The sequence below is a fragment of the Stigmatopora nigra genome, chromosome 9, assembly GCF_051989575.1.
Source record: "Stigmatopora nigra isolate UIUO_SnigA chromosome 9, RoL_Snig_1.1, whole genome shotgun sequence".
In the NCBI taxonomy this organism is placed as follows: domain Eukaryota; kingdom Metazoa; phylum Chordata; class Actinopteri; order Syngnathiformes; family Syngnathidae; genus Stigmatopora; species Stigmatopora nigra.
The window spans coordinates 14,570,199-14,597,344 of NC_135516.1; the positions used below are offsets into that span (position 1 = coordinate 14,570,199).

A 27,146-nucleotide genomic window follows, 5' to 3' on the forward strand; every position below is an offset into this window, starting at 1 on the left:
GAACGCAAAATTCATGGCTAAAGTGTCCACAAACATGCATTTTTAGTCAATTCTTGTAAAGTGAGCTGCTCTGTTGCTTCAAGTTTTAGTGATTGGACGTATTCAGTGATCAAAACATATCAATTATTTGAATTTTTGTTAGATTGTGTGTATTTACTTAATAATAATCATGTTAAAGTCTCTTGTTTTTTACATGAAATTGACCCAATGACCGCCACTGACGTACAAATAATTTGTGACCGGACGTATGGTGGCCAATCTTTTGGTGTCCGGTCTTTTGGTGGCCGATCTTTTCGTGACCGATCTTTTGGTGGCCGGTCTTTTGATGACCGGTCTTTTGGTGGCCGGACGTTTGGTCGCCAGTCTTTTGGTCGCCGATCAAATGTACTTAGATATTAATCAGTACTTAGATATTAAAATATCTCTAAATTACATTTTAATATTTCTTAAGACATCCCTTTTTACTTCACTTTGTACTTTATACTTTAATGATGAGTGATGAGTATGTTAATATTTTAGTCCTTTTTGTCTGTTTATGTTTCATATGTACTGTTAACGGATGCACTTTTTTATATGTTATCGTATCTTGTGCTGACCCGGCCCGTCTGTCAAATTTTTAAAGTCAACGTGGCCCCCCGCCCCCGGGCCCAAAAGTTTGCCCACCCCTGGGTTAAGGCCAAGAGCCCTCTTGAGCCATAAAAAACTCTTAAAGTACCTTTTCCCAACCGAGTTGTTACAATTTCAGTGTTTAGCGTTGCGTGGTTGTGCCACCGCGGCAAGAAAGATGGCTTTTTAATCACCTCGCAGGTACCGCCAGGGAGGGGGCGCTCTGCCCGGCGTCCCGTCAGCGGGCCAATTACAGAGCTCAAATGATGACGAAGTGAATCTCAGCCTTCATTAATTAACGGTGCTGGCTGCCGCTTTTGTTTACCGCTAATGTAAAAAGTCTTTGGAGAGCCCAACGTCTGGCGACCGGTCCTCGAAGGAAAGCTTACTTTTACGGAGAACCAAAAAAGATAGACGTTAGAAGACGACCTTGAATTTTTTTGTGGGGATTCAGATTGGGTTTGATTCCATTTCTGGATTGAAACACTTTAGGAAATTGTTTTTTAAACACTCTTAAGAGGAAGAAAGATGAGTGGGATTTATTTGGTCACTTTTGGGGGGATTTGGAGCATATTTGATTTGATTATGTAACCCGATGATTGGGTTCGGAACTGATGGCGCCCGAGGAGATGATACGATAACGCCATGGCGAGAATCCATTAACCAAGCGCCACTCTGTCTGAATTAAAGTGACTCGGAGATTAAGCCAGGGGAAGCTAATTGCTATCATATGTGTAATATATGGTAGTGCTCAGATTGGGCCACTTAATCCCTGGGAACATTTTTTAGAGATTAAACTCTCTCTCTCATGTATATAATTTTAAGAACTGCTTTCAATAGTAAACTCTCTGTCATGTTGTCGTCCGGGCAACCAAACGTCCTGGGCGACCAAGCGTCCGGGCGACCAAACGTCCTAGGCGACCAAACGTCCCAGGCGACCAAACGTCCCAGGCGACCAAACGTCCCAGGCGACCAAACGTCCCAGGCGACCAAACGTCCCAGGCGACCAAACGTCCCAGGCGACCAAACGTCCCAGGCGACCAAACGTCCCAGGCGACCAAACGTCCCAGGCGACCAAACGTCCCGGGCGACCAAACGTCCCGGGCGACCAAACGTCCCGGGCGACCAAACGTCCCGGGCGACCAAAAGTCCCGGGTGACCAAAAGTCCCGGGTGACCAAACGTCCGGGGTGACCAAACGTCCGGGGTGACCAAACGTCCGGGGTGACCAAACGTCCGGGGTGACCAAACGTCCGGGGTGACCAAACGTCCGGGGTGACCAAACGTCCGGGGTGACCAAACGTCCGGGGCGACCAAACGTCCGGGGCGACCAAACGTCCGGGGCGACCAATCGTCCCAGGCGACCAAACGTCCCAGGCGACCAAACGTCCCAGGCGACCAAACGTCCCAGGCGACCAAACGTCCCAGGCGACCAAACGTCCCAGGCGACCAAACGTCCCAGGCGACCAAACGTCCTAGGCGACCAAACGTCCTAGGCGACCAAACGTCCTAGGCGACCAAACGTCCGACTACCATTAACCAAGTGCCACTCCGTCTGAATTAAAGTCATGTGGAGATTATGCCAAGGGAAGCTAATTGCTATCATATGTGTAATATATGCTAGTGCTCAGATTGGGTCGCTAATCCCTGGGAACATTTTATTTATTTTTATTTATTTTTTATTTTTTTACCAGAGGGTAAAGTCTTCCTTTAAGAGGATTAAAGTGACTGTCTGTCAATAATGTCAGCGGCACGTTTGCCCCTCTTCGTCAGCGGCCAGATTCCACCCACTTTGCGTCAAAATAAATGTTTACAAGCTCGGCGAGGCAATAAATGATTGGAGATGCTTGCGCTTATCTTTGCCGCCGCTAAATCAGACCTCTTCTTGCCGCCGTCACCTTTGCCTCTCGCCAGAGGAAATGTTTAAAATACACGCCATTTTTTTTTTTAGTTTTCGCAAATGAGATGCTTGCTTGTTCCCTGTAGCGTCAGATTATCTGAACCGGAGCATGGAAAGTGATTTAGCAAAGTGCTAAAATAAGCAATTGCTGTTGGGGGGGGGTTGTGTGAAGGGGGATTTCAATACTTTAGATTTTTGCCCACACATTTAAAATGAAGCGTTTTGATTATTTTCCCAGGAGGAAAATGTTCTCTCAGCCAGGCAGATTATTACGCCATTCATATTTCTTAATTTACCTATTCAAAAGAATCTATTTTGTTGATATATTTATCTTCAGATATATTGGATTCCTTCTCAAATATGTAACTATCTGTAAAGTTAGATTTGAAAGGAATGCTTTTATATTGTCATTACAGAAGTAGAATGGGATTCGTCACTAAGTGCACAAATAACAACAACAAACAATCAAACTTCGGAAAATAATATCATAAATAAGTGTTCAACAACATCAATAAATAGGAAAGTGCACCAATAACAACGATAAACAAACAATGAGATAAATAGTCAATAAATAATTATGAATAAGTATGAAATTATGAAGTATGAAAAAAATAACACTTGAAGAATCAAATAACATAAAAAGATGGATGAATGGATGAATGGATGAATGGATGAATGAATGGATGGATGAATGGATGCATGGATGAATGAATGAGTGAGTGAGTGAGTGAGTGAGTGAGTGAGTGAGTGAGTGAGTGAGTGAGTGAGTGAGTGAGTGAGTGAGTGAGTGAGTGAGTGAGTGAGTGAGTGAGTGAGTGAGTGAGTGAGTGAGTGAGTGAGTGAGTGAGTGAGTGAGTGAGTGAGTGAGTGAGTGAGTGAGTGAGTGAGTGAGTGAGTGAGTGAGTGAGTGAGTGAATGAATGAATGAATGAATGAATGAATGAATGAATGAATGAATGAATGAATGAATGAATAATCAAAACAATTCTAAGATAAAAAGGTTCATTTATGATTGAATTAATGAATAATCAACAATTAAGTCACAATTAAATTAATAATAAACACTTAAAAAATCAAATAAAAAGGTTCATTTATGAATGAATGAATAATCAAAATGGAGTAAAACAAAATAACAGCTAAAGAATAAAGTTGAATAAAAAGTTCCATTTAGTGGTTTTCCCGAACACCTTTTTCATGTTCAATGCAAATAATTGAAAATAATCAAATCAAATGAATGAATTGACTTTGTTAATGATGCAATCCATGTTTTTTCCACGTTCTCCTCCCGCTAGCATCAGTTTCATCTGCACGGCCATTGATTTGACACACCTCTAAAACAAGCAGTAACTCTCTTTGCCAACGTCTTGGCACGCCACGCGCTATTAGTCGCGACAAGACGTGACTAAAAAAAAAAATGGCCGTCTTCTAGCACCCAATTCAGAGTCGGACCTAATCATCTCACTCCACCACTGCTTTAAATCAGCCTCCGTTAGCATTAGCATGTTACGAGATGATGATGGAGGAGGCGGCGCTCTTGTTATTAAAGCACATGAAAAATAAATTTGACTCTTGTGGCCTCCCTCTGTCCGCTCGATGGAGAGTCAATCTGCCATAATTGCTCTAGGAAGGAGAAATCTATGATGCGGGATGGGAAGGGAAAGGGTGAGGGGGCGCTAATTGGTGTCAGCCCTGGACCACGTGGACCTCCGCCAGACCATAAAATCGTTCTTTTCATACGCACTTAATGCCTTTAAAATGGGACTATTCCAATTTATACCAGGGGTGGGCAAACTTTTGGGCCCCGGGGGCCATATTGACTTTAAAAGTTTGACAGATGGGCCAGGTCAGCACAAGATACGATAACATGTAAAAAAAGTGCATCCGTTAACAGTACATAGAAACATGAACATAAAAAAGGAATAAAACATTAACATACTCATCACTCATCATTAAAGACAAAAGTATAAAGTACAAAGTAAAGTAAGTAAAGGAATGTATTAAGAAATATTAAAATATAATTTAAAAAAAGATAGAAGGGCTGTAAAACACCAAAAACATATAAGAGTGGACTGAGGTACTGCCACTGGCTTCCACGTGATGGCGCCATCTTGGGGGGAAAAAAATAAATATTTGAACAAAGTCGACGGGCCGGATTAAAAAGCCTAACGGGCCCGTATGTGGCCCGCGAACCGTAGTTTGCTGATTTATACCCATCCAATCTTTCTGATGATGTCAGCATGTTTTCATACAAGACAAGTTGGAAGTTGGATCTGTGTACCTTAGAAAAAGTTTGAAAACAATCCTACTTTTGTGTCTATCTGAGTGATTGTCATCTTTCTTGGAATCTGACGACGACAGGCATTATTTGGGGGAAAACGGGAAGCCATTTTTTTGCATGTTTTCTCCCCAAATCATTTGTTTCTTTGTGAACAAAACGGGTATAATGTTTATCATGGTTGTCTATGAGCCACAGCGATTTGAACGTTGGCGTTTGCGGTTAAGATTTGCACATGAGTGGAGTTGTTAACCCCGGGAGCCTCCTGGCCTTGGGCGCTCGCTACTTTGCCGCGGGAAAGGGAAAACAGCAGCAGCCGTCACTGTGCCGTAGCGTTAAATCATGCATGGAGCAGCCACATCATCATATTACACGGAGAGCGACACCTGTGGGAGCTTTGTTTTTTGTTCTTTTTTATTTTTTTATACATCCCCATTCTCATCCCCTTATAAATTGCATAAATCCTGGACAGAAAAGTACAGATTCACTCAGTTGTTGAGTATCTCTTGTTAAGTATATTCTGTATTAATGTAATAAGGATGTTAAAGATTTTTTTTTTAATAATTTATCTGATTTTACCTGATTTTGGATGTGCACTTGACTATAAGCCGCACCCACCACAAAATGCGCGACCGGACGTTTGGTCGCCTGGACGTTTGGTCGCCGGGGCGTTTGGTCGCCCAGACGTTTGGTCGCCCGGACGTTTGGTCGCCCGGACGTTTGGTCGCCGGGGCGTTTGGTCGCCGGAAACCACGAAAATGTACGTGAGCAATGTATTTGTTTACCTAAGAGCCACATTGAACTATAAAAGGCAGTTCCTCAGATTTTATTATGGGATATAAACATAAAAAGGCTCCGTTTTTATTTTTTTCAATTTTTAAAGATGTGTAAATGCATTTTTGTGCTATAGAAATTCAGTGTAAAGTAGGTATGGCATTTTTTTTCTTTATGTTGAAGTTTTAACATATTTGGAAATATTATCAACTCCAAATAAAGCCCAGGTGGGTGAAACATAGCTAAAATTAGATTGGACAAAAGCATAGAGTATAAAAAAATGAAGTTAATAAGATATCAGAATGAAATGAAAACATTTAATGAAAAAATAATCTTTCTTCTCATTCTTATCAATCAAAAGTGCAAATCTTAAGCGCATTCCCTTTTCCTCTATGGCCCGCCACATCCTTTTCACTCTTGGATGGCAAATGCTCTCCCACAGTGCATGTGACAGAGACCTTTTTGTCCAGAAAGGAGACTTTCTCATCTTGTCAACGGGCCGCTTTAGCATTCGTGCGACGTCCTGCTGATTGACAAAGGTTCTTCTTTCACTTGCCGCAAACTTGAAGTCATCATTCATGATCTAATCAGTGATTTTATGTCCAGAAAATTCTATGTCCCTTTCCAAAAACTCATGTCCCAGTCTCCTGAAGCATCTTTTAATGATCATTGTTGTGGAACCTTTGGATTCTTATGTTATTATTTTATTTTTTTAAATGTTTTTTCCACAGCGCTTACCAGGTGGTGGTGGAGGAAGAGCGTCCGAGACGAGCACGGGGCACGGCCGAAATCCTACGCTGCTACCCGGTGCCCATTCACTTCCAGAACGCCACGCAACTCAATTCCCAGTACTACTTTGCCGCCCAGTTCCCCGCCGGCGGCATCCACGCGGCGCAGCCCTTCACTGTGGGTGACAACAAGTCGTACAGCGGCTACTGGAATGCACCGCTTTTGCCCCAGAAGAGCTACAGCATCTATTACCAGGCTGTCAGCACTGCCAATGGGGTGAGATTACCACAAAGCAAGCACATACATACAACCAGTTTCATCATTTATAGGGCACCCATTTCGGTCATTGGCTGCCATTGACGGCGCCAGACAGTCAATCCATTTTGACTTGTAAGGTTGTCAGCCATAGCCTCTCCCAGTTAAAATAGATTGGACGCTTAGCACTGTCAATGGCACTGAAAAATTAACAATAATGACCAGTTTTCTCAGTTTAAATCAATTGGATGTTTTTCGTCCTCAACTGCAGACAATGAGTAACAATAACTGTAGATTGTCATTGGGACTCTTCGATTAGATTAAATTAGATTACATTATATTACATTAGATTAGATTACATTATATTACATTAGATTAGATTACATTAGATTTCATTATATTGCATTAGATTAGATTACATTAGATTAGATTAGATTAGATTAGATTACATTAGATTACATTAGATTACATTAGATTACATTAGATTACATTAGATTACATTAGATTACATTAGATTACATTATATTACATTATATTACATTAAATAAAATTACATTAATTTAGATTAGATTACATTAGATTACATTACATTAGATTACATTACATTAGATTACATTACATTACATTAGATTACATTGATTACATTACATTATATTAGATTACATTATATTAGATTACATTAGATTACATTACATTAGATTACATTGATTACATGATATTACATTAGATTACATTACATTAGATTACATTAGATTACATTGATTACATTGAATTACATTGAATTACATTGATTACATTATATTACATTGATTACATTGGATTAGATTGGATTACATTGGATTACATTGGATTACATTAAATTACATTGGATTGGATTCGATTGGATTTGATTCGATTCAATTCACTGTCGCAGTAGCAAGAGGGTGAGAATACAGACACAGACACACTTGCACTTGACCACAATTTTTCTCCGTATTCATTCTTTTTAGATTTTAGACATTTTTCAATAAACTGTTTTTTTCTAACAAGAATTAATCTCACACAGTAGACACATTTGCCCTGCAGTGTTCCTCAATTGGCTGGAATTGTGCTACAATGTGCACTTTGATCACATTAGTGAATTTTCCATTCATTCACCACTTGACGTACAAGACTCAGGCGGACCGGACTCAGCTGGAAGAACTTTCTGCTTCATTGCCAAATTCCAGCCTCTCATTTAAGTTGTCGCCATGACTAAAAAAAAAAAATGGCATCCGTTCTAACCGTGCGTCCTACCGATCGTACGGGTCACGGACCCCCTGCGTCTTCCGGTGGATGCTCCACGACCTTTGCTCTCCATCTCCCTCGCCTGCCGTTCGATAGCAATTTGCAGAGCGCCGTGGTCGCTGTAGCTGAATGCGAATGTAGCATGGCCGCCCTCCTTGAGTAGCGGCGGCACGTCCGTTCCGGGAGGCCAGCGGTAATAACGTGCAAGGCCTGCACTGAATTCAATTAGTTGCTTGGTACTACACAATAGAACACATACTCGCACTTTTCCTGTGTGACTTTATAAGTGTAAACTTCAAGATATACATCCTTACCTCCATTTAACAATATTCATTTTTTCCACAAGTAAAATTAGTGAAAAAATACCCCTTTTAGTCTTGTAAGTTTATAAATAAGTATAGACATTTTGTACGAAACAAATGAGAACCAACCAAACACAAAAAAGATAAGGAAATTATTTATTAGGCTATTAAAATTTATAAGGATTGAAAATACATTTTCCAGGTAGAGGCAAATATTTGCCAGCTGAGTAAATATACGTTTACACACATAGGTCAACATGGAATTTAACCACGAGAAATTATGTCAAGTTCGCTAAAATATACGTTCAGTTTTCTAGCCAATGGAAGGCTTGTAGAGTGTTTGGCTATTTTAACTATTTCAAAATGATTTTTTTTCATATTTTGGTGCTTCATAGCAATTTATTTTGTATTTAGAGGCAACATTTTGCCTTTTGAGGCTTTTCGTCACCTGAATATTTTTTTTATCTAAAGCAGTCATGGGCAAACTATGGCCCGCGGGCCAGATACGGCCCACTAGGCTTTTTAATCCGGCCCGCTGACGTTGTCCAATTTTATTTTTATTTTTCTCCCCAAGATGGCGCCGTCACGCAGAGGCCAGTGGCAGTAGCTCTGTCCACTCTTATTTTTTTCGTGTTTTACAGTCTCTATCTTTTTTTAAATGACATTTTAATATTTCTTAATACATTCCTTTACTTACTTGAGTTTTTACTTTATATTTTTGACTTTAATGATGTGTGATGAGTATATTATTAATACTTTAGTCCTTTTTTACAGTTTATCTTTCATATGTACTGTTAACGGATGCACTTTTTTATATGTATCGTATCTTGTGCCCATCTGTCACATATTTAAAGTCAATGTGGCCCCCCCGGGCCCAAAAGTTTGCCCCCCACCTGGCCTAGCGACATCAATAAGTGTTGGGACCACTATACTATAAAATGTTGAAATTATATTTTAGCGAACTTAGACAAAAACCTAAGTACTACCCACTGCAAATTAACAAAAAAACACTCCCTTAACATGAAACTGGGTAGACATGCCTGGCAAACACTCAAAGAATACTTCAAATTGAACGAGAAAGTCATCATTTTGAAAGTCTGTATGCAAATCTGTTAGAAATAAACTCTAAATTAGCCCTGATTGGAAACATCAGAAAGATTGGGGCGTCCATTCATTCCGATTTAAGTCCTCCAAACTAGCTCTGCCGTTCCATGTCAATGTTTTGAGTGTTATTTCTTATCAAAGCAGGACACATGTGAAATGTAAACATCACGTCAGTCATTTGGAATGAAGCAACCACTTTTGCGTGACACTAAGCAGTCCGTGAAGTGGATCCATCTCCTCACACTTAATGGACATAATCCAGAAAAAGCCTTTAATTATTCGCCAATGAAAGACTCAACTCAATGAACTACTTTCATTATCTTTGTAAAAAAATAAGATGCTTTTGCACTTTTGCTGAAAGATGATTTTCCTCAGCCACCACTGGCCAATCCCGGCAAGCTCAGGGACATAAATGTGCATCTTTTGTCATAAACACAGCAACCTTGTTCCTGCCTTTTGTGCTTTCGTCTTTTCAGCGTTCAAGTGTCCAACAAACTTCTTTCCCTTTTTTTCTCTCTCTCTCTTTGTCAGAGGCAATGTTTTTTTTTAAGAGTGCAAAACGAGTATCCTTTCATCATAAATTCAAGCACAAGGCCTTGCTCGGGGTTCACTGTCACCCCCTCTTAACCCCACCGTGGGTCGTTATAATATAACCTTTGCAATCACTGAGCTAGGATGCGTGATGTAATGCACTTTAAAAAAAAAATCTTATGTGAAGTGGTATCCACGTCAATCTCTCAAACTGCCTGTTATCATTGCAATAAACATTAACCCTGTTTATTTTTCTTTTTTTAACAGGAGACTAAAATTGACTGCATCCGAGTGGCCACCAAAGGTAGGACATGTATCTAAATTAACATTAACCAGCAAATTCACTACTTAACATAAATGCTAAAGTAAAAGATAAGAATGCCTATTCTGCAACTTTACAATATTAATGTCATAATGGGGGCGGTACCCGGACGTTATAATTTTGAGAGCGAGGGAATCTGGCGACCAAACGTCTGGAGACCAAATGTCCAGCAACCAAATGTTCGGCGACAAAATGTCCGGCGACCAAGCGTCCGTTCGACCAAACGTCCGTTCGACCAAATGTCCGAGGACCAAAAATCCGGGGACCAATTGTCCGAGGACCAAATATCCGGGGACCAATTGTCCGGGGACCAAATGTCCGGGGACCAAATGTCCGGCGACCAAATGTCCGGCGACCAAATGTCCGACGACCAAATGTCCGACGACCAAATGTCCGACGACCAAATGTCTGGCGACCAAATGTCCGGGGACCAAATGTCCGGGGACCAAATGTCCGGGCGACCAAATGTCCGGGCGACCAAATGTCCGGGCGACCAAATGTCCGGGCGACCAAATGTCCGGGCGACCAAATGTCCGGGCGACCAAATGTCCGGGCGACCAAATGTCCGGGCGACCAAATGTCCGGGCGACCAAATGTCCGGGCGACCAAATGTCCGGGCGACCAAATGTCCGGGCGACAAAATGTCCGGGCGACCAAATGTCCGGGGACCAAATGTCCGGGGACCAAATGTCTATGAAAGAGTTAAATAGATAGTTAAATTTGCATGCATTTTCATAATGATCAATGTCAATAGTGAGTCACTGTGATTCTTCTGAGTTTGAGTTTTTGAGGTTTTTTCTCATCTTTTTGTGTCTGACTTTTTTCACCTGCTGCATGGCATCGTGGATCCGATCTACTCACCTCACCTTACGCTCAGCTGCCATCTTGGTGACTCAACTCACCACGCCGTACCTCCGCATCGCCCCAGCGGCCGGAGATCACCAACTCACAGGTTAGAACCTCTCATGCAAACTCCACACAGTGACGACCAACCCGGCCTCAAACCCTAGACCCCAGAACTGTGTCCCTGACCCCTTACCCACTACTCCACCGGACCAATCTCCAAAACTAAAAAAATATTCCATCGCGAGCATTTTTCCGTTTTTTTCCCTGGTGTTATACTAAACAATCAACACAAACCATAAGAAGCACAAAGATCACGAATGCTTTAGCAGCTTAGATAAATATGGGCAAGTGCGCCATTGTCCTCTCCGATACGACAGCCAACCTTTAAGCGGCATCCCCGCTCAAAAAGCCAGATAAGTTCACCCTGGCTTAATCGCGCCCACAACACTCCGAGCGCACTTTTACAAAAGATATGGAAGCTAGCACGGCCTGGCTATAAATCCCCAAAGACATACTTTTTTTCCCCCTAATGCCTGAAATAAACAAATCACCCGAAGTGGAGATACCACCAAAAACGCTAAAGTGAGGAAGGGAGTCTTAAAAAGATAAGAAAGGCAAGTGTCCTGCACTGAACATCCGTATTACTAAATTCCCAATGATAAATTGCCATGTCAGCCACAACGGACGCCATGTTGTCTAGCTATCTTGGTAAAAAAAAAAAATGCTTATCTATCCCAACTGACATATTATTCTCAGTTCTATGGGCTCCTATCAACAGCCATTTTTATTCCAATGGTTGGATTGACATGTTAGTAATCAGCTGTGGACTGATTGTGCGATTTTTTTGTCGCAAATGTGTGACAAATCCGTACTTTGAGCTCTTCAGAGAGAACTTGAGACTTGTCTGTATTCCCGTCTCGACCCCCCGGTGGGATTGAGATTCTCCCAACGATTGGCACAGCTAGAAGCAAGCTAGTGGAATTTTAACAAGATCTGATTTTTATTTATTACCTCCGCCAAGGAGGATCCCTTCTTGTTGCTTTAATGGGTTCACTAGTAGAGCCAGAAAATGTAAGGATCCATGATTTTAATCCAAAAATATGACCTGTAGGTTCAAAACGGCCATTTTTGACTGATTTGGGTTTTTTTTTACATATTTTTTGGATTAATAACCACAAAAGTTTGGTGTTTTTTTTTAAATCAAATACACCAAACTTTTTTGTGTGTACTTATTCATTTTTTGGATGTTTTTGTTTTGTTTAATAACCATTAAAGTTTTTGTGGGTTTTTAGTCAAAATATGCAAACTTTTTTGTGTCTACTGATTCATGTTTTTGTATTTTTTTGTTCTGTTTAATAACCACTAAGCTTTGGTGTTATTTTTGGTTATTAAACAAAACAAAAAAAAAACAAAAAAAACGACTCAGTAGACACAGAAACATTTGGTGTTTTTGATAACAAAAACACCAAACTTTTGCGGTTATCAAACAAAAAACAAAAAAATGAATCAGTCAAAAATGGCTGCTTTTGAACCTAAAGGGCAAATTTTGTTATTTAAAGCATGGATAATAATCACTAAACTTTGTTGTTTGTTTTTTTAATCAAAAACACCAAACTTTTTTGGTTATTAAACAAAAAAACTGTCTATCCTAATCCATAATAGCTCAAATATCTCATTTAAACAATTGAATAGTCTTTGTGTTGTATTTTTTGATGTATTTTTTTGTTTTTTTTGGTCAGGTGCCGCCACCCACAAACCCAACGCGGTGGAACCGGAAAAACAGACGGACCACACGGTTAAAATCGCCGGGGTGATTGCCGGAATCCTCCTCTTTGTCATCATCTTTCTCGGCGTGGTGCTTCTCATGAAAAAAAGGTATGTATTTTTAATTTTTTTTCATGTCCAATGTCTTTTTTTGATTGGCACGTAATGATTTCCATGAGGCCATCACGCCCCATTGAGAAAATATCAATCCTTTTTGCAGCGTACCTTTAAAACAAATGACTTCAGTGGGGGGTGGCGAGCAGCCCGCAATGACGATAAGCCTTCAAAAATATTTTAATATCCTGAGTGTACGGACGTGCGGCTAATGGCTACGTTTACATAAGCCTCCGCTGTTCATACGGCTGCGATATAAGAAGTACTAAAGCTTTGCAAATATCAAACGTCCTTTGCTTTCGCCGTGCCTGTTCATACTTTTTTTATATATTTTTTTTTATTGTGCTGCGGCGTTGAGCTGTCACATGGCGCAAGGACAGAAATTTCTTTCATGTATAGTCTTACCTTTACTTACAAAATTAATTGGTTGTAGAACTTTTTTGTTACTGGGATTTTTTTGCAGTATTTTGCATGGTAATTCGATCATTTGTTGCACGTACTGTTGAAAACAGTAAATATTTAGATATTAAATTTTCTCTCATGAATATAATTTTGAGAGCTGGTTTCAACAGTACATTAATATTAAATAGTACTTATATATTAAACAGTACTTAGATATTAAACAGTACTTAAATATGAAATAGTACTTACATATGAAACAGTACTTAGATAAGAAACAGTACTTGAATATTAAACAGTACTTGGATATTAAACAGTTCTTAGATATTAAACAGTACTTAGATATTAAACAGTTCTTAGATATTTAACAGTACTTAGATATTAAATAGTACTTAGATATGAAACAGTACTTAGATATTAACCAGTACTTAGATATTAAACAGTACTTAAATTTTAACCAGTACTTAGATATTAAACAGTACTTAGATATGAAACAGTACTTAGATATTAAACAGTTCTTAGATATTAAACAGTACTTAGATATTAAGCAGTACTTAGATGTTAACCAGTACGTAGCTATTTAACAGTACTTAGATGTTTAACAGTACTTAGATATTTAACAGTACTTAGATATGAAACAGTACTTAGATATTAAACAGTACTTAAATATTAAACTCTCTCTGATGAATATAATTTTTCGAGCTGGTTTCAACAGTAAACTCTCTGTCACCATTTGACCGGCGACCAAAATGTCCGGCTACCAAACGTCCGAGCTCCGCTGAAAGAAGCGTAAAAAGAACGTCAACGGCGTAGCTATCATCGCAATCACCTCCCAAAGCTGAGCCTCCTACGTGTTGCCACCATGTCTGATTGAGTTGTTTATTTTCCCCAAAACATTAATATTTTTACTTTTTTCTTTCCATTCCATCCCTCTCCCCCCTCTCCCCCTCTCCCCCCTCTCTCTCTCCTCGTCTTCCACTGCTTAAAACCTACCAACACCAAACCACCACCACCACCACCACCACGTCACCGTCACGTCACCACCACCACTACCACCACTACCACCTCCACCCCACTCGGCAGAAGAACCTATCACTCCTACACTTACTACCTGTAAGTACACCAAAATCGGCGTCCATGCTTTCTCATGCATGCCTTTATTTCCCCTCCCTCACTTCCATGCCGCCATTTTTTGCACCCTTTATCTGCATGGGAAAATCACCCATACTTTACTTTCGGTAGCACATGCGTCCCTCCTGTGTACCCCTCCCACAAATATCATTATTCCCACAAATCTCATGCTTTTATTGTTAGGCTCACCTGATTTTTCCTTTTTTTCCCCAGCATGCCATTGGCTCGCTGCACTTTATTATTAAAGCATGGGGATTGTTTCCTTTTTTAAATATGGCCGACATGAGCAAAACAATCAAATATAGTGGTGAATAGCGAAGAGGCTTATAGCGCGCCGTTGCTAAAAAAAAAATAAAAACGCAAGGTCTTTGTGTCTAATCTGCATTGATCGCCGAGGCTGCCTCGCTTCAAAGGATGTCCCACAATGCACCTGGAGATAATAATATGGCGCCGCTCTTATCCGCTGACTCGTCGAAGCGTTGCAAGTCGGAATTTTGTTACCTTCTTTTGTTCTAAAAAGGTTCGCCTTCCAATGGAATCTGAATTCCTAATAGTTGGGATAAATTTTACATTGCGTGCCATAGGGAAGAAGGAAGTTTTTTATCCGTTTTAATGGTATTCATACTGTATTTTTTTGCACTTTTTTGATAGTTTGGCTGGGAATGCGACTAAAATTCAAGCACTACTTTAGTATTTTTTTTCTCGCTCTAACTACCGACAACCTGTTATGTTTTTATTTATTTATTTTCCCTTCCACATTGTGCTTTGTTTGGATGATGCGAGGTTAACTAAGGCAAGACTTTTATTGTGAAAATTGCGGTCTTTTTGACTATTTTTGTTCATTTAAAGTGGAGGCAAAAATGTTAGTTTTAATGGCTCGTTTAAACGTATCAAAATGATCTAAAACAATGTTTTTTTTACTTTCTTTTGATATATTTTTAGATTTTACAAAAGGATTTTTGAACTAAAAATACAGGAAAAAATGATAAAAAATTACAATTATAGATTAAAAGAACTGGATTAAAATCCCTGAATATTCACTTTTTTACAGATCTAAAACAATGTTTATTCTAGTTTTTTTTAATATATTTTTAGATTTTACAAAATGATTTTTGAACTAAAAATACAGGAAAAAATGTTTAAAAAATACAATTATGGATTAAAAGAACTGGATTAAAAGCTCTGAATATTCACTTTTTTATAGATCTAAAACTGTTTATTTTAGCTTTTTTTAAATATATTTTTAGATTTTACAAAATGATTTTTGAACTAAAAAAATACTGAAAAAAAAAGATTAAAAAATTACAATTATGGATTAAAAACCCTGAATATTACCACTGTGCTGGTTATATGGTTACTATCGGAAAAATGTCAACTTTCTGCCTAGCGACAGATGTTCTTATCCATCTTTTAAAGCCTAATTAATAAAAAAAAAACTTGCTAGAGGTGTTCATCTGGAGGAATTGGGTTTATTCCCCAAACGCACGCCGTCACCTGGATGATTGATGAAGCCGGCGAATACTTTAGCCTGCACATCAAAGTGGCGCTGCCAAAATCTCAACTTGGCGTCCGACTGAAGTCGACTAGCCTGCTCGTTAGACATGCGCTCACATGTGCCGTCAAATGCCGTGTCAAAAACGTGGCCTTTCAACTGCCGGCTGGCCACCGTGGCTCGCTGGGGGCGCCGTGGCATGGCGTGGCGTGGCATTGAGGCATCAAGGGCTCCCAAGGTCCCCGTGAAAGGGCCAGCCAACCATCAAACTATGGTTATGTTAACTGCTTTCCAATAAGATGGTCCCAAAAGTCATATCGTACTATGTATGGATTCCCTTAGAATTCAGGGGTGTCAGACTCGGGTTGGTTCGTGGGCCGGACTATTTTAGATAGGATATTTAGAATATTTTTTAATAAATGGATTAAAAGAAGTGGATTAAAAGCCAAGAATATTCAGTTTTTTTATAGATCTAAAATAATGTTTATTTTAGCTGTTTTTAAATATATTTTTAGATTTTAGAGAATGATTTTTGAACTAAAAACACAGAAAAATGGATTAAAAATGACTATTACTGATTTAAATGGGGGAAAAATAGGAAATTTAATATACATCTATACTGTTGATTTTAATTTTATCCTAAAACAGAAAGTCGGCATGCGTTATTTACTTTCCCGGGCCGCACAAAATGATGTGGCGGGCCACATTTGGCCCCCGGGCCACCACTTTGTGAATTTTCCGACCCCAGCTGCGATAAAACTGTCATCACATTTAGCTAATTTTGACACATAAGGTTTTTCAAAAAGTCAAAGGTCAAATTACTGCTCGTATTTTCGCTTTGAGATATGACTCATCAAATAAAACGAATATTGTCAAATAATGATGACAAAACTTTTCATGCTAATTTCCAACCATTCCTTCTCTTATGTGAATAAACGAATTGTGACCAAATTTGTCGAAATAAAATATGGAATAAACCAGTCAATGCTTGTAACCGTTGTACATAATATTGACTTACCGTATTTTCAGGACTATAAGACGCACCATATTTAAAGGCGCACCCTCAATGAATGACACATTTATTTTTTTTTCCATATATAAAGCACTCTGTTTTGTCTATTTGTAGAAAATTTAAGACTTTTAAGTGCACCTTATAGTCATGAAAATACCATTAGATTACTACATTTGGTTGTGTGTCAAATTCTAGGTAGTAAGCCCTATGACTTCATACCAAACTTTAACTTGAGCGGTATTCCAGCTTTAGTATTTTGTACCCTGGCCTCCTTTTTAATGGCACGTCGGAAACAACTGGCGACGACGACGGCGCGGGGGAAGCGGGAGGTACGATAAACGCGGCATGTGAGGAAGCCGAGTGCGCTCAAGGCCAGTGAACAAACGCCTTCATTAAAGACGGGGCGCGGCGACTTTGCGCTAAGAGACCTCTGCTAATTGGTACAAGCAGACTGGCAGAGTCAGCGGCGTAGCGGCGTAGCGGCGTAGCGGCATGGCGGCGTAGCGGCATAGTGGCGCCGCATGGTGATGAGCCGGCGGCAGCATGGCGCGCCAACGACAGCCCTGGACGTCGTAGTCTTTCGAAAGAAGCAGTTAAATGTATTAGTTTGCATTTTAAGAGCTACTTTCCCATCCACTGTGTATTGAGCTTTTTTAATGCTTTCGTTCACTTAAAGAAAACATTGACTTGTGGTACAAAATCAATCTGACTTGATGGAAGATTTATCCCCATTTTTATATATTTTATACACATGTGGTTATGGTAATATCATAGTATGTTTGCAACTAAAAATTGTTAATGTCTATCGAAATGAATGATAGTCTCGTTTTTCCGGAATATTAATTTACATCTTTTTTAGGGAAAGAAAAATTTGCTCTAAATCAAGGGTGTCAGACTCATTTTAGATAGAGTATTTAGATTTTTTTTTTTATAAATGGATTAAAAGGACTGGATTGAAAGCCCTGAATATTCATTTTTTTATAAATCTTAATCAATGTCTATTTTAGATTTTTTATATATATTTTTTTGATTTTACAAAATGATTTTTGAACTAAAAACAGAAAAAAATGGATTAAAAATGACAATGATTGATTTAAAAGGGGGAAATCAGGAAATTTAATATACATCTATACTCTTCATTTTAATTTGATCCTAAAACAGAAAGTCGCCACTCATCATTGACTTTCCCGGGCCGCACAAAATGATGCGGCGGGCCAGATTTGGCCCCCGGGCCACCACTTTGACAAACCTCTAACCTCTCAAACTTTTTTAAAATGCCACTTTTTCATTGCATTTTTTTCATTCATCAAAAAACTGCGGAAATATTAACACAAAATAACATTCTACTTGGTACTTTTTAAAGGAAATCCCAGTTTTTTAATCAAATCCACTTGAAAAACTTCACCAAATAATGACCTTAATTTCTTTGGTAGTTTTAATAACAGGAATTTTCACACAGACAAAAATGAATAGAATCCAAAGACAATTTCCTAGATACTCTATCTAAAAAAAAAATAAAAAAACAAATAGTGTATAAACACAATATAAAACATTTGCAACAATAGGCGACACGCTGTAGCGTACGGAGGTGTTTGCGGAGTGAAGCAAAGTAAAAATGGCCGTGGGCGACGACATCAGTCGCGCCTCATTAGCGCCAACGTCTGTGGTTCCGAGCTGCAGGAGTTCAGCCCACAACCCGACGGGAAAACGGTAACGGGCGGGAAGTGACGCTTTAAAGGCGGAGCTTCAAAACAACCCGACTCTGCAGGGAATTGTCATTTTTTCACTCATTGTTTTCCTACTTTTTTATACATCTATCTCTATCTCTCTTACTCCGCCATGTTTTTTTAACCAAAACTTACATTGCCCTTTAAAAAACGGCGTTTTTTTAATGAAAAATGATCTAAGGTGGCGTAGAGACCGTTAGCATTGACCCCCGTTGATTTTCCAGGCCTTGACGGGGGTCCGTACTCCGGTTGTTGGTATCGCCACATGACGGATGGTCCCATTTATCAAATAGTGCAAACATTTTACAGCGTACTTTTCTTTCCGAGTTATCTCTGGTGGCGCGCGAGAGTCGTTAATCCAGTCATCCATCATTAAATTGGCTCCTCATATAAATTAGCGCGGCATTAGCACCATCGTTCATCTTCATCAGCGGCGCCGCCGAGCAAGCAGCTTCCCTTCGTCATTTGTGCCGGGTGGCGCAGTACCTTTAGCAGATGCTCAAAATAAACTAGATTGTCACTCAGTTGTGGTAATGTGCTGAGGCCTCACTATTGCTTAGGCTCTTTATATGTATATTTTTTTGCTTTATTATGAATAATATGATAGGGCAAGGGTGTCAGACTCGGGTTGGTTCGCAGGCCGCTTTAACGTCAACTTGATTTTATGTGGGCAGAATCATTTTAGATAGAATATTTAGATTTTTTTATATAAATGGATTAAAGAAACTGGATTAAAAACCCTGAATATTCAGTTTTTTGTAGATCTAAAGCAATGTTTATTTTAGGTTTATATATATATATATATATATATATATATATATATATATATATATATATATATTTTTTTGATCTAACAAAATGATTTTTGAACTAAAAACACAGAAAAAAATGATAAAAAAATTCAATTATGGATTAAAAGAACTGGATTAAAAACCCTGAATATTCCGTTTTTATAGATCTAAAACAAAGTTCATTTTAGGGTTTTTTATATATATTTTTAGATTTTACAAAATGATTTTAGAACTAAAAACTGAAAAAAGATTGAAAATTTACAGTTATGGATTAAAATAACTGGATTAAAAGCCCCGAATATTCAGTTTTTTATAGATCATAAACAATGTTTATTTTAAGGTTTTTTATATATTCTTTTAGATTTTACAAAATTAATTTTGAATTAAAAACAGAAAAAATGACAATGATTGATTTTAAAAAGGGAAAATCAGGAAATATAATATACATCTATCATTTATCGACAAAGGCGAGATCGGTTTTACAAAAAAATACCGTTCAAAAGTTGTTATATGGCGGACAAAATTGATGGTAAAAAAATTTATAAAATGCTGTCAAACCCAACGTAAAACTCTTAAAAATAGTTTTCTTTCGTTAACTATGTTGATATGAAATAGTTTGGCCCTTCTAGACAGAATAAAACTTATAATGCTTCTTATCTGGCAACCAATTCCCGTTTGCTGGGATAGGCTCCAACACCCCCGCAACCCTTGTGAAAATAAGCGATGCAAAATGTTCTACTTGTGTAAGATCGAAAAAAAATAATCCGTAGATGAAAAATTCAAACATTGTTTGTTTTATCATGATAAGCCCCGCCCCCTTGTCCCCAGATACCTCCCCCTGTGTTGCAATTACACACAATATCGTTTTCTCTGCGCTTTTAATTGCCGATTAAAAAGAGCAAACGCGGCCGGCGGCGTGAAAATGTCACATCTTTGTCACTTTTCGCGCGCCAGGGGAAAGCGCTAGCGCTATTAGCATCATGCCGAGGTCCTCCGGATAAGCGTGGGGGGGGGGGGGGGGTTGGTTAGGGGGCTTTCCCGGATGCCGCCATATGCCAAGAAATTGAACAAACAGTGGAGATTTGAAACAACAAAGCAGCGGGAGAGCGCAGTACTGGGGTCAGCCAGGCGAGGCAATCATTCCAATGGCGTTTCACTTACTTTTTTTTTGGTGGAATAACGGAATGGCGACATGTTTTATTAATGGCCGTGGGGACACGGGTGGGTCTATTCTCTTCTTCCTTTATCGTTGAGGTCGAGCTCAGCTTCAGAAAACACTTTTATCCGGTCAAATAGGGAAAAAAAATCCATTTTTTTAAGTCTGATGCTCAAGGTTTTTTATGCGTTTCTGGTGCCAAAAGTAAAAAAAATAAAAAAAGAGAAAATCTAATTAAAATGAAGTTCTTCTATATCACAGACTAAAACAAACAGAATAGTTAATTAAAAAAGAGAAGTACGACAAAACACTTGGCGTTGATTAAAAAAAATTCTGCTCTATGTGGGTTATGTTTTTTGCTATATTTCTTTATTAATTTTTATTTGAGCTTTTATCCAAGCATCAATTACAGAATAATGTCAGCCCAATTTTTTTCAAGACATATTTTACTTTGATGGTTTGATTTTTTGGGGTTTTTTTGTGATAAAAGTTTTAGCTTTTAGTTTTATAATGTTGATGTTTTTTGGACAAATTGTTGTGCTAATGTAAACAACATCAAAATTTGACACTAAAAATAATAAAAAATGTCAACATGAACATAAAAAGTAACTGTTCTATAGGAATAAAAAGGAAAATCACAAATTAGATCAAAATCATACTCTATCTTTTGTTTTTTGTGTGTTTTTATGCAAAATTAGAGGGAACATTGACAACTGCTTAAATAACATTGGTGACCAACCCTTCTAAAAAATACTATTTCCCTCAACCACACGACATAATTGGTCGCCTTTTTAACAAAAAACAACCAAAAAAACCCTGCTACGTTTTTGGCGTAAAACTGATGTATGCCACAAAAAAAATGATTAACCTAAATGTCATGTTTTTTTCTTCTTTTTTAAGGAAACTGGCCAAGAAGCGCAAAGAAACACTGAGCAGTACCCGTCAAGAAATGACGGTGATGGTGAATTCCATGGACAAGAGCTACACTGAGCAAGGCACTAATTGCGACGAGGCGCTTTCTTTCATGGATGCGCACAGCCACAAGCTCAACCCCCGAAGCGAGTGTGCGCTTACCACCGTCAACGCACGAAGCGAGTGTGCGCTAACGCTCAACGCACGTAGCGAGTGCGCGCTAACCCTCAACAGTCGAGGTAAGACCAACTTTTCAACAAAATTTCTCTGTTGATGTTTCATATGTACTGTTAACGGATGCACTTTTTTATATGTATCCTATCTTGTGCTGACCCCGGCCCATCTGTCAAATTTTTAAAGTCAATATGGCCCCCAGGCCCAAAATTTTGCCCACCCCTGGTATATACTCATGTGATTTTATAATGCATATTGAATTGAATGCTTTAATTAAACCAGTATAATGAGATTTAAAGCTTTCACCACATGGGACACAAATAACAACAACAAACAGACAAACTTGTAATGCCTTTTCTTGCCACTATGACAATGAAATTTCCCAAAAAACGGGATGAATATAGTTATCCAATCCAAATAATAATTAAATATTATGCTAGGCTTACTTTATTTTGTTTGGATATTGCCACTCCGATATAATCTGAAGGTATAATCTGACACAAACTACAATTGAACAAACTACAAAATCAAAATATCATTGTAAACATATGACATAAATAGCATAACATGTCATCTAGTTCAACATAAATTGATTGTGTTTATCTCAGAAATGTCGTTGTTATTCAAAAAACGTAATATTTTCATACTTTTCATTGTTAACAAAAATACAGTGTACAAATACCCCCCAAAAACCCTGAAAATAAAGCACAGGGTAGAGTGGAAGCTCCCCATGACCTGAAAATAAAAACGCCACGGTTCGATAACCTCTTCGGGTCAACCTAATCCCCCATGGATGGGCATCTGGACTAAATCCGCACCCTGGGCCTTCCACCCGTGATAATCCCGCATCTTGAGCGTCAGATTAAGCATTTTGAGCAGCCTTCCTACCGACCCGCAGACACCCCTGCCGGGAAGTCGGGAGCCCCAATGATGCGTTGACCTTGATTAACTGTCTGTCAGTTTGCACTGCAGATCTGTTGTCTGCAAGCTTTTAAGATTTAAAGCACTGATTTATGACCAACGCATCCGTCGGTGACCTGAAGTGACAGTGCCATTTGGATTAAGGCCTCCCAGATTAGGCATTTGACTCGTAATAAAGTTATTTGAGTGTCGGGACATTGAGCGTATTGATTCTAGAACAGGGGTGGGTAAACTTTTGGGCCCAGGGGTCACATTGACTTTAAAAAATTGACAGATGGGCGAGGTCAGCTCAAGATATGATACATATAAAAAAGTGCATCCGTTAACAGTACATATGAAACATAAACAGAAGAAAAATACTCATCATTGAAGTAATATGTGTAAAGTACAAAGTCAAGTAAAAAGTATAAGGTACAAAGTAAAGTAAGTAAAGAAATGTATTAAGAAATATTAAAATGTCATTTAAAAAAAGATAGAAGGGCTGTAAAACACGAAAAACAAATAAGAGTAGACAGAGATACTGCCATCGTGACGCCGCCATCTTGGGGAACAAAAGAAAATTAAATAAATAAAAAGAAATAAATACATTAAAAAATATAGGATACTCATAAAAAAAGTGCATCCGTTAACAGTACATATGAAACAAACAGAAAAAAGGACTCAAGTATTAACATACTCATCTTAAAGTAAAAAGTATAAAGTACAAAGTAAAGTAAGTAAAGGAATGTATTAAGAAATATTAAAATGTGATTTAAAAATAGGTAGAAGGGCTGTAAAACACTAAAAACAAAAAAGAGTGGACAGAGCTACTGCCACTGGCTTCCGCGTGACGGCGCCATCTTGGGGAGGAAAAAATATATATATATTTAGACAACGTTGGCGGGCCGGATTAAAAAGCCTATGTAGTTTTCCCATGTCTGCTCTAGAATGCAGTCTGGCACTTGATTTTTGTGCTTAATCGCCAGCATGGTGGCCATTTGAAATCCACATGTTCACTTGACGGTTGGCCCTGGCCCCCTGAGCTCCTTAAAATGAGTAAATAAACCTGGACAGCGGAGGCTAATGAGCTGCTTCAATGCTTTCAAATAATCTGCTGCTCCAAAATCCTTGAAAAAGAAGCACAGCCAGTGAAGGAACGAAAAAAAATGTGTAGCGGCGTGCTTGAGAAAAGTCTTAATGGATGCCAAGTGATGATGGAATGCCACATCACAGCTGAAAAAGACAAACAAAGCATGATGTGGTGGGATGGCAGAATTGATAAAAAAGTGCACAATCGGACAAAGTGTGAAGCTTGAAAAGAAAGGACTGATAGTAACTCGGTTTGCCATAAAAAAATCTCAATTAAAAGATTGAAATCTATTTGATAAAGCTTGGCAAAATGGCAGATTCACTTCATGAAATGTCCTACCAAAAAAGAGATTTTTTTAATCAAATTTACGTGTTTTAGTGTGATTTTTGTCCACTCTGTTTTCCTGCTTTTCAACAGATTTTAATTTTTTATTTTTATTTTTTACACCGATAAAGCTAACACTGCGGCTTTAACTGCAATGCGCTGTATAGTCGTGAAAATACAGTATTTTTGTTCAACATTTTTTGTTGTTTTTTTGCAGGCGGGTCGTCACCCTCCTCCTTCACGTTGCCCAAAGCCAACACGCTCAGTACTTCCATCCCAACCAGCGCTTTTTACCCAGGTTTGTTCCCAGAAATGCTAAGCGACTTAAATGTGCCTAAAATATGTATTTATTTGACTTTTATTTTTTTGCTCCCTTCCAACAACCAGACCCCTTTGTGCCGACCGCCATCTTAGGTGAGAAACTTTTATTTCTTTCATGCTATAGAGGATTTATTATCAATGAGCTGCTAAATGCATGAGTTGTGCTAATTGAGAAATATGTTCACTTTTCCCAATCTGTGCTTCTTTTTCTGGATTATTGTTGTTATACCGCTTGTACTTTCTCAATCACATAATACTTTAAAGAGGCTGTGAACCAGAATTTTCTGGTTGTGACATCATAAACAGAAAATTCTGGTTGTGACATCACAAACTGAAAATTCTGGTTGTGACGTCACAACCTGAATTTTCTGCTTGTGGTGTGACAATCAGAATTTTCTGCCTGTCACATCACAACCAGAATGTTCTGATTGTGACATCACAACCAGAATTTTACGGTTGTGACATCACACCCAGAATTTTACGGTTGTGACATCACAACCAGAATTTTCCGGTTGTGTCACCACAATCAGAATTTTCCGGTTGTGACATCACAAGCAGAATTTTCTGTTTGTGACATCACAACCAGAATTTTCCGGTTGTGACATCACAACCTGATTTTTTAGCTTGTGACATCACAACCAGAATTGTTGATGTCTGGGGGTTTTAGTGCATAGATAGATAACAAGGAATTAACTGAATAGTGTTTCTTTTATCATTTTAAAGTCACTTGCTGTAGTATTTCATAGCACTTTCCGAAAAAAGAAGCATGGGGTGAGAGATACAAAAACAAATGCATAAGAGTAGTGGTTGGACAACAACAGTATATTTTATTTTGGATTCTGCAACAATTTGATGAGTTCCAATGTGATAAATGCATGATGTCATTGATGTCCATCATGAAAACCCCTGCCCACAATAACATTCACCTCACATCCAATATTTGAAATGAATTTCAATCTCTCGTCAACATATATTTTTCTATGAAGAGAAAGTAAGTGCTGTGCAAAAGGCTGAAAAACAAACCGAGCCACTCTCAGCAACACAAACGCCTGCCTGAGCGTGACAAGATAAAAAATAAAGAAACGCGTAGTGACAGAAGTGAAGAGTAAATTAGCAGAACAGGGACAAGAAGCTGCACAACACTTTAGCCTGTTAGTAATGAGTCTTATCCCTCTCTCTCTTCTCTCTTGCGATGACTCATTTACATGTTCCAGGACTCAAAAGCGCAGAATCTCGTCTTCGCCCAAGCCCCTCCTCCCCTCCATCCTTTCAGCTTTGTTTGACTTTTTCTTTATTTTGCTTTATTTTCTTCATTTTCTTCATCTTACCTGCCTGCTCATCTCCACCTTAACCCTCATCCTCGGTACTCGGACGTTTGGTCACCCGGACGTTTGGTCGCCCGGACGTTTGGTCTCCCGGACGTTTGGTCGCCCGGACGTTTGGTTGCCCGGACGTTTGGTTGCCCGGACGTTTGGTCTCCCGGACGTTTGGTCGTCCGGACGTTTGGTCGCCCGGACGTTTGGTCTCCCGGACGTTTTGGTCGCCCGGACGTTTGGTCGCCCGGATGTTTGACAACATGACAAATTTTACTGTTGAAATCATCTCTCAAAATTATATTCATGAGATATGGTTTAATATCTAAATATCTACTGTTGAAACCAGATCTCAAAATTATATTATGTGAGTTTAATATCTAAATATCTACTGTTGAAACCAGCTCTCAAAATTATATTCATCGAGCGACCAAATGTCCTGGGGACCAAACGTCCAGGCGACCAAACGTCTGGGCGACCAAACGTCCGGGCGACCCAACGTCCGGGCGACCAAAACCGTCCGCGCGACCAAAAACGTCCGGGCGACCAAAACCGTCCGCGCGACCAAAAACGTCCGGGCGACCAAACGTCCGGTCACGCCCTCATCCTCCTCATCTACCTACTCAAAACAAAGATCTCCCAGGCTGTTATCGTTGTTGTTGTTGGTGGTGGTGGTGGGACGGCGGAGGGGTGGTTTGGCTTTTTGCTCCATCCCATCCACGTGTTATGTCACATACATGTTTTTTTGAGCTGTCATGTGCATGAACAGATGTGGAGCAGGTGTGAAGGGTGGGCCCGCAGGTCATGTAGGGCTGCATTTTTTAGCATTTTTGATGTTTTGATCTGGGTAAAACGCGGCCGGGGAGGCGGAAAGGAGCCTTACCACCTTCCCCATCAACAAAAAACATCCATGTCTTCCCCTCCTTCTTATTCATTTAGCTTCCTTCCCCTCTCTCTTCCCCCCACAACACAACTAGCTCGTGTATTATTCTTTTTAATGTCGTCGTCCCCGCGCCGTCGGCAGCCCGACTTGTTTGTGTTTTGCTTCCCGTCTGGGCGATATGAAAGGACGCAACCCCCGTAACGCATCACAGGAGGACAAATTGGGGGCGCGGCGACGCACTTTGAGTTCTTCAGAAAAAAACAAGGAGCCGAGTTTAGCCGTGCGTAACTTAAAGCGACGACTTTGATCGCCGCCATATGTGCCGCCATTAGTTTTTAATGAAGCGCGACGTGTGCGACAACGACGGCGACGCGCTCTGGAAAAAAAAGAAGCGACTAATCTGCTGCTGTGTCGACAAGAGTTGGAAATAAGTTTCAATTTGTTCAATTAACTCGGCTGGACTTTTGAAAGAATTGAGATGTCATCTGTCCGCTAGGGCGTAATTAGCCGCTTAGCTTTATTTAATTGGAAAAAGGTATAAATTGAAGAACGATCACTCATTGAAATGGTTTTAGGTTTGGTTAAAAAACAAAAAACACTTATTTTGCTTCCAAAAAACAAATGTAAAATGAATCCCATCATTTTTGTCGGAATTTTTAAGAGGATTTTGATTGATTTTAGTGTAGTTTCATTTAAAATTCATAACTCCATTCATCTAAATGGTTGATATGAGAG

General features: G+C 39.2%; 1 protein-coding gene across 1 annotated transcript in view; it reads left to right on the plus strand.

Moving 5' to 3' along the window:
* The window catches only part of LOC144201507 (receptor-type tyrosine-protein phosphatase mu), a 135,022-nt gene that overhangs the window by 80,423 nt on the left and 27,453 nt on the right, over positions 1-27,146 (plus strand). The window contains exons 12-19 of the mRNA XM_077724209.1: positions 6,285-6,558; positions 10,008-10,044; positions 10,940-11,014; positions 12,648-12,783; positions 14,269-14,298; positions 21,395-21,645; positions 24,112-24,192; positions 24,282-24,308. Of these exons, the coding sequence (XP_077580335.1) occupies positions 6,285-6,558; positions 10,008-10,044; positions 10,940-11,014; positions 12,648-12,783; positions 14,269-14,298; positions 21,395-21,645; positions 24,112-24,192; positions 24,282-24,308 (911 nt within the window). The remainder of the gene's footprint in view (positions 1-6,284; positions 6,559-10,007; positions 10,045-10,939; positions 11,015-12,647; positions 12,784-14,268; positions 14,299-21,394; positions 21,646-24,111; positions 24,193-24,281; positions 24,309-27,146) is intronic.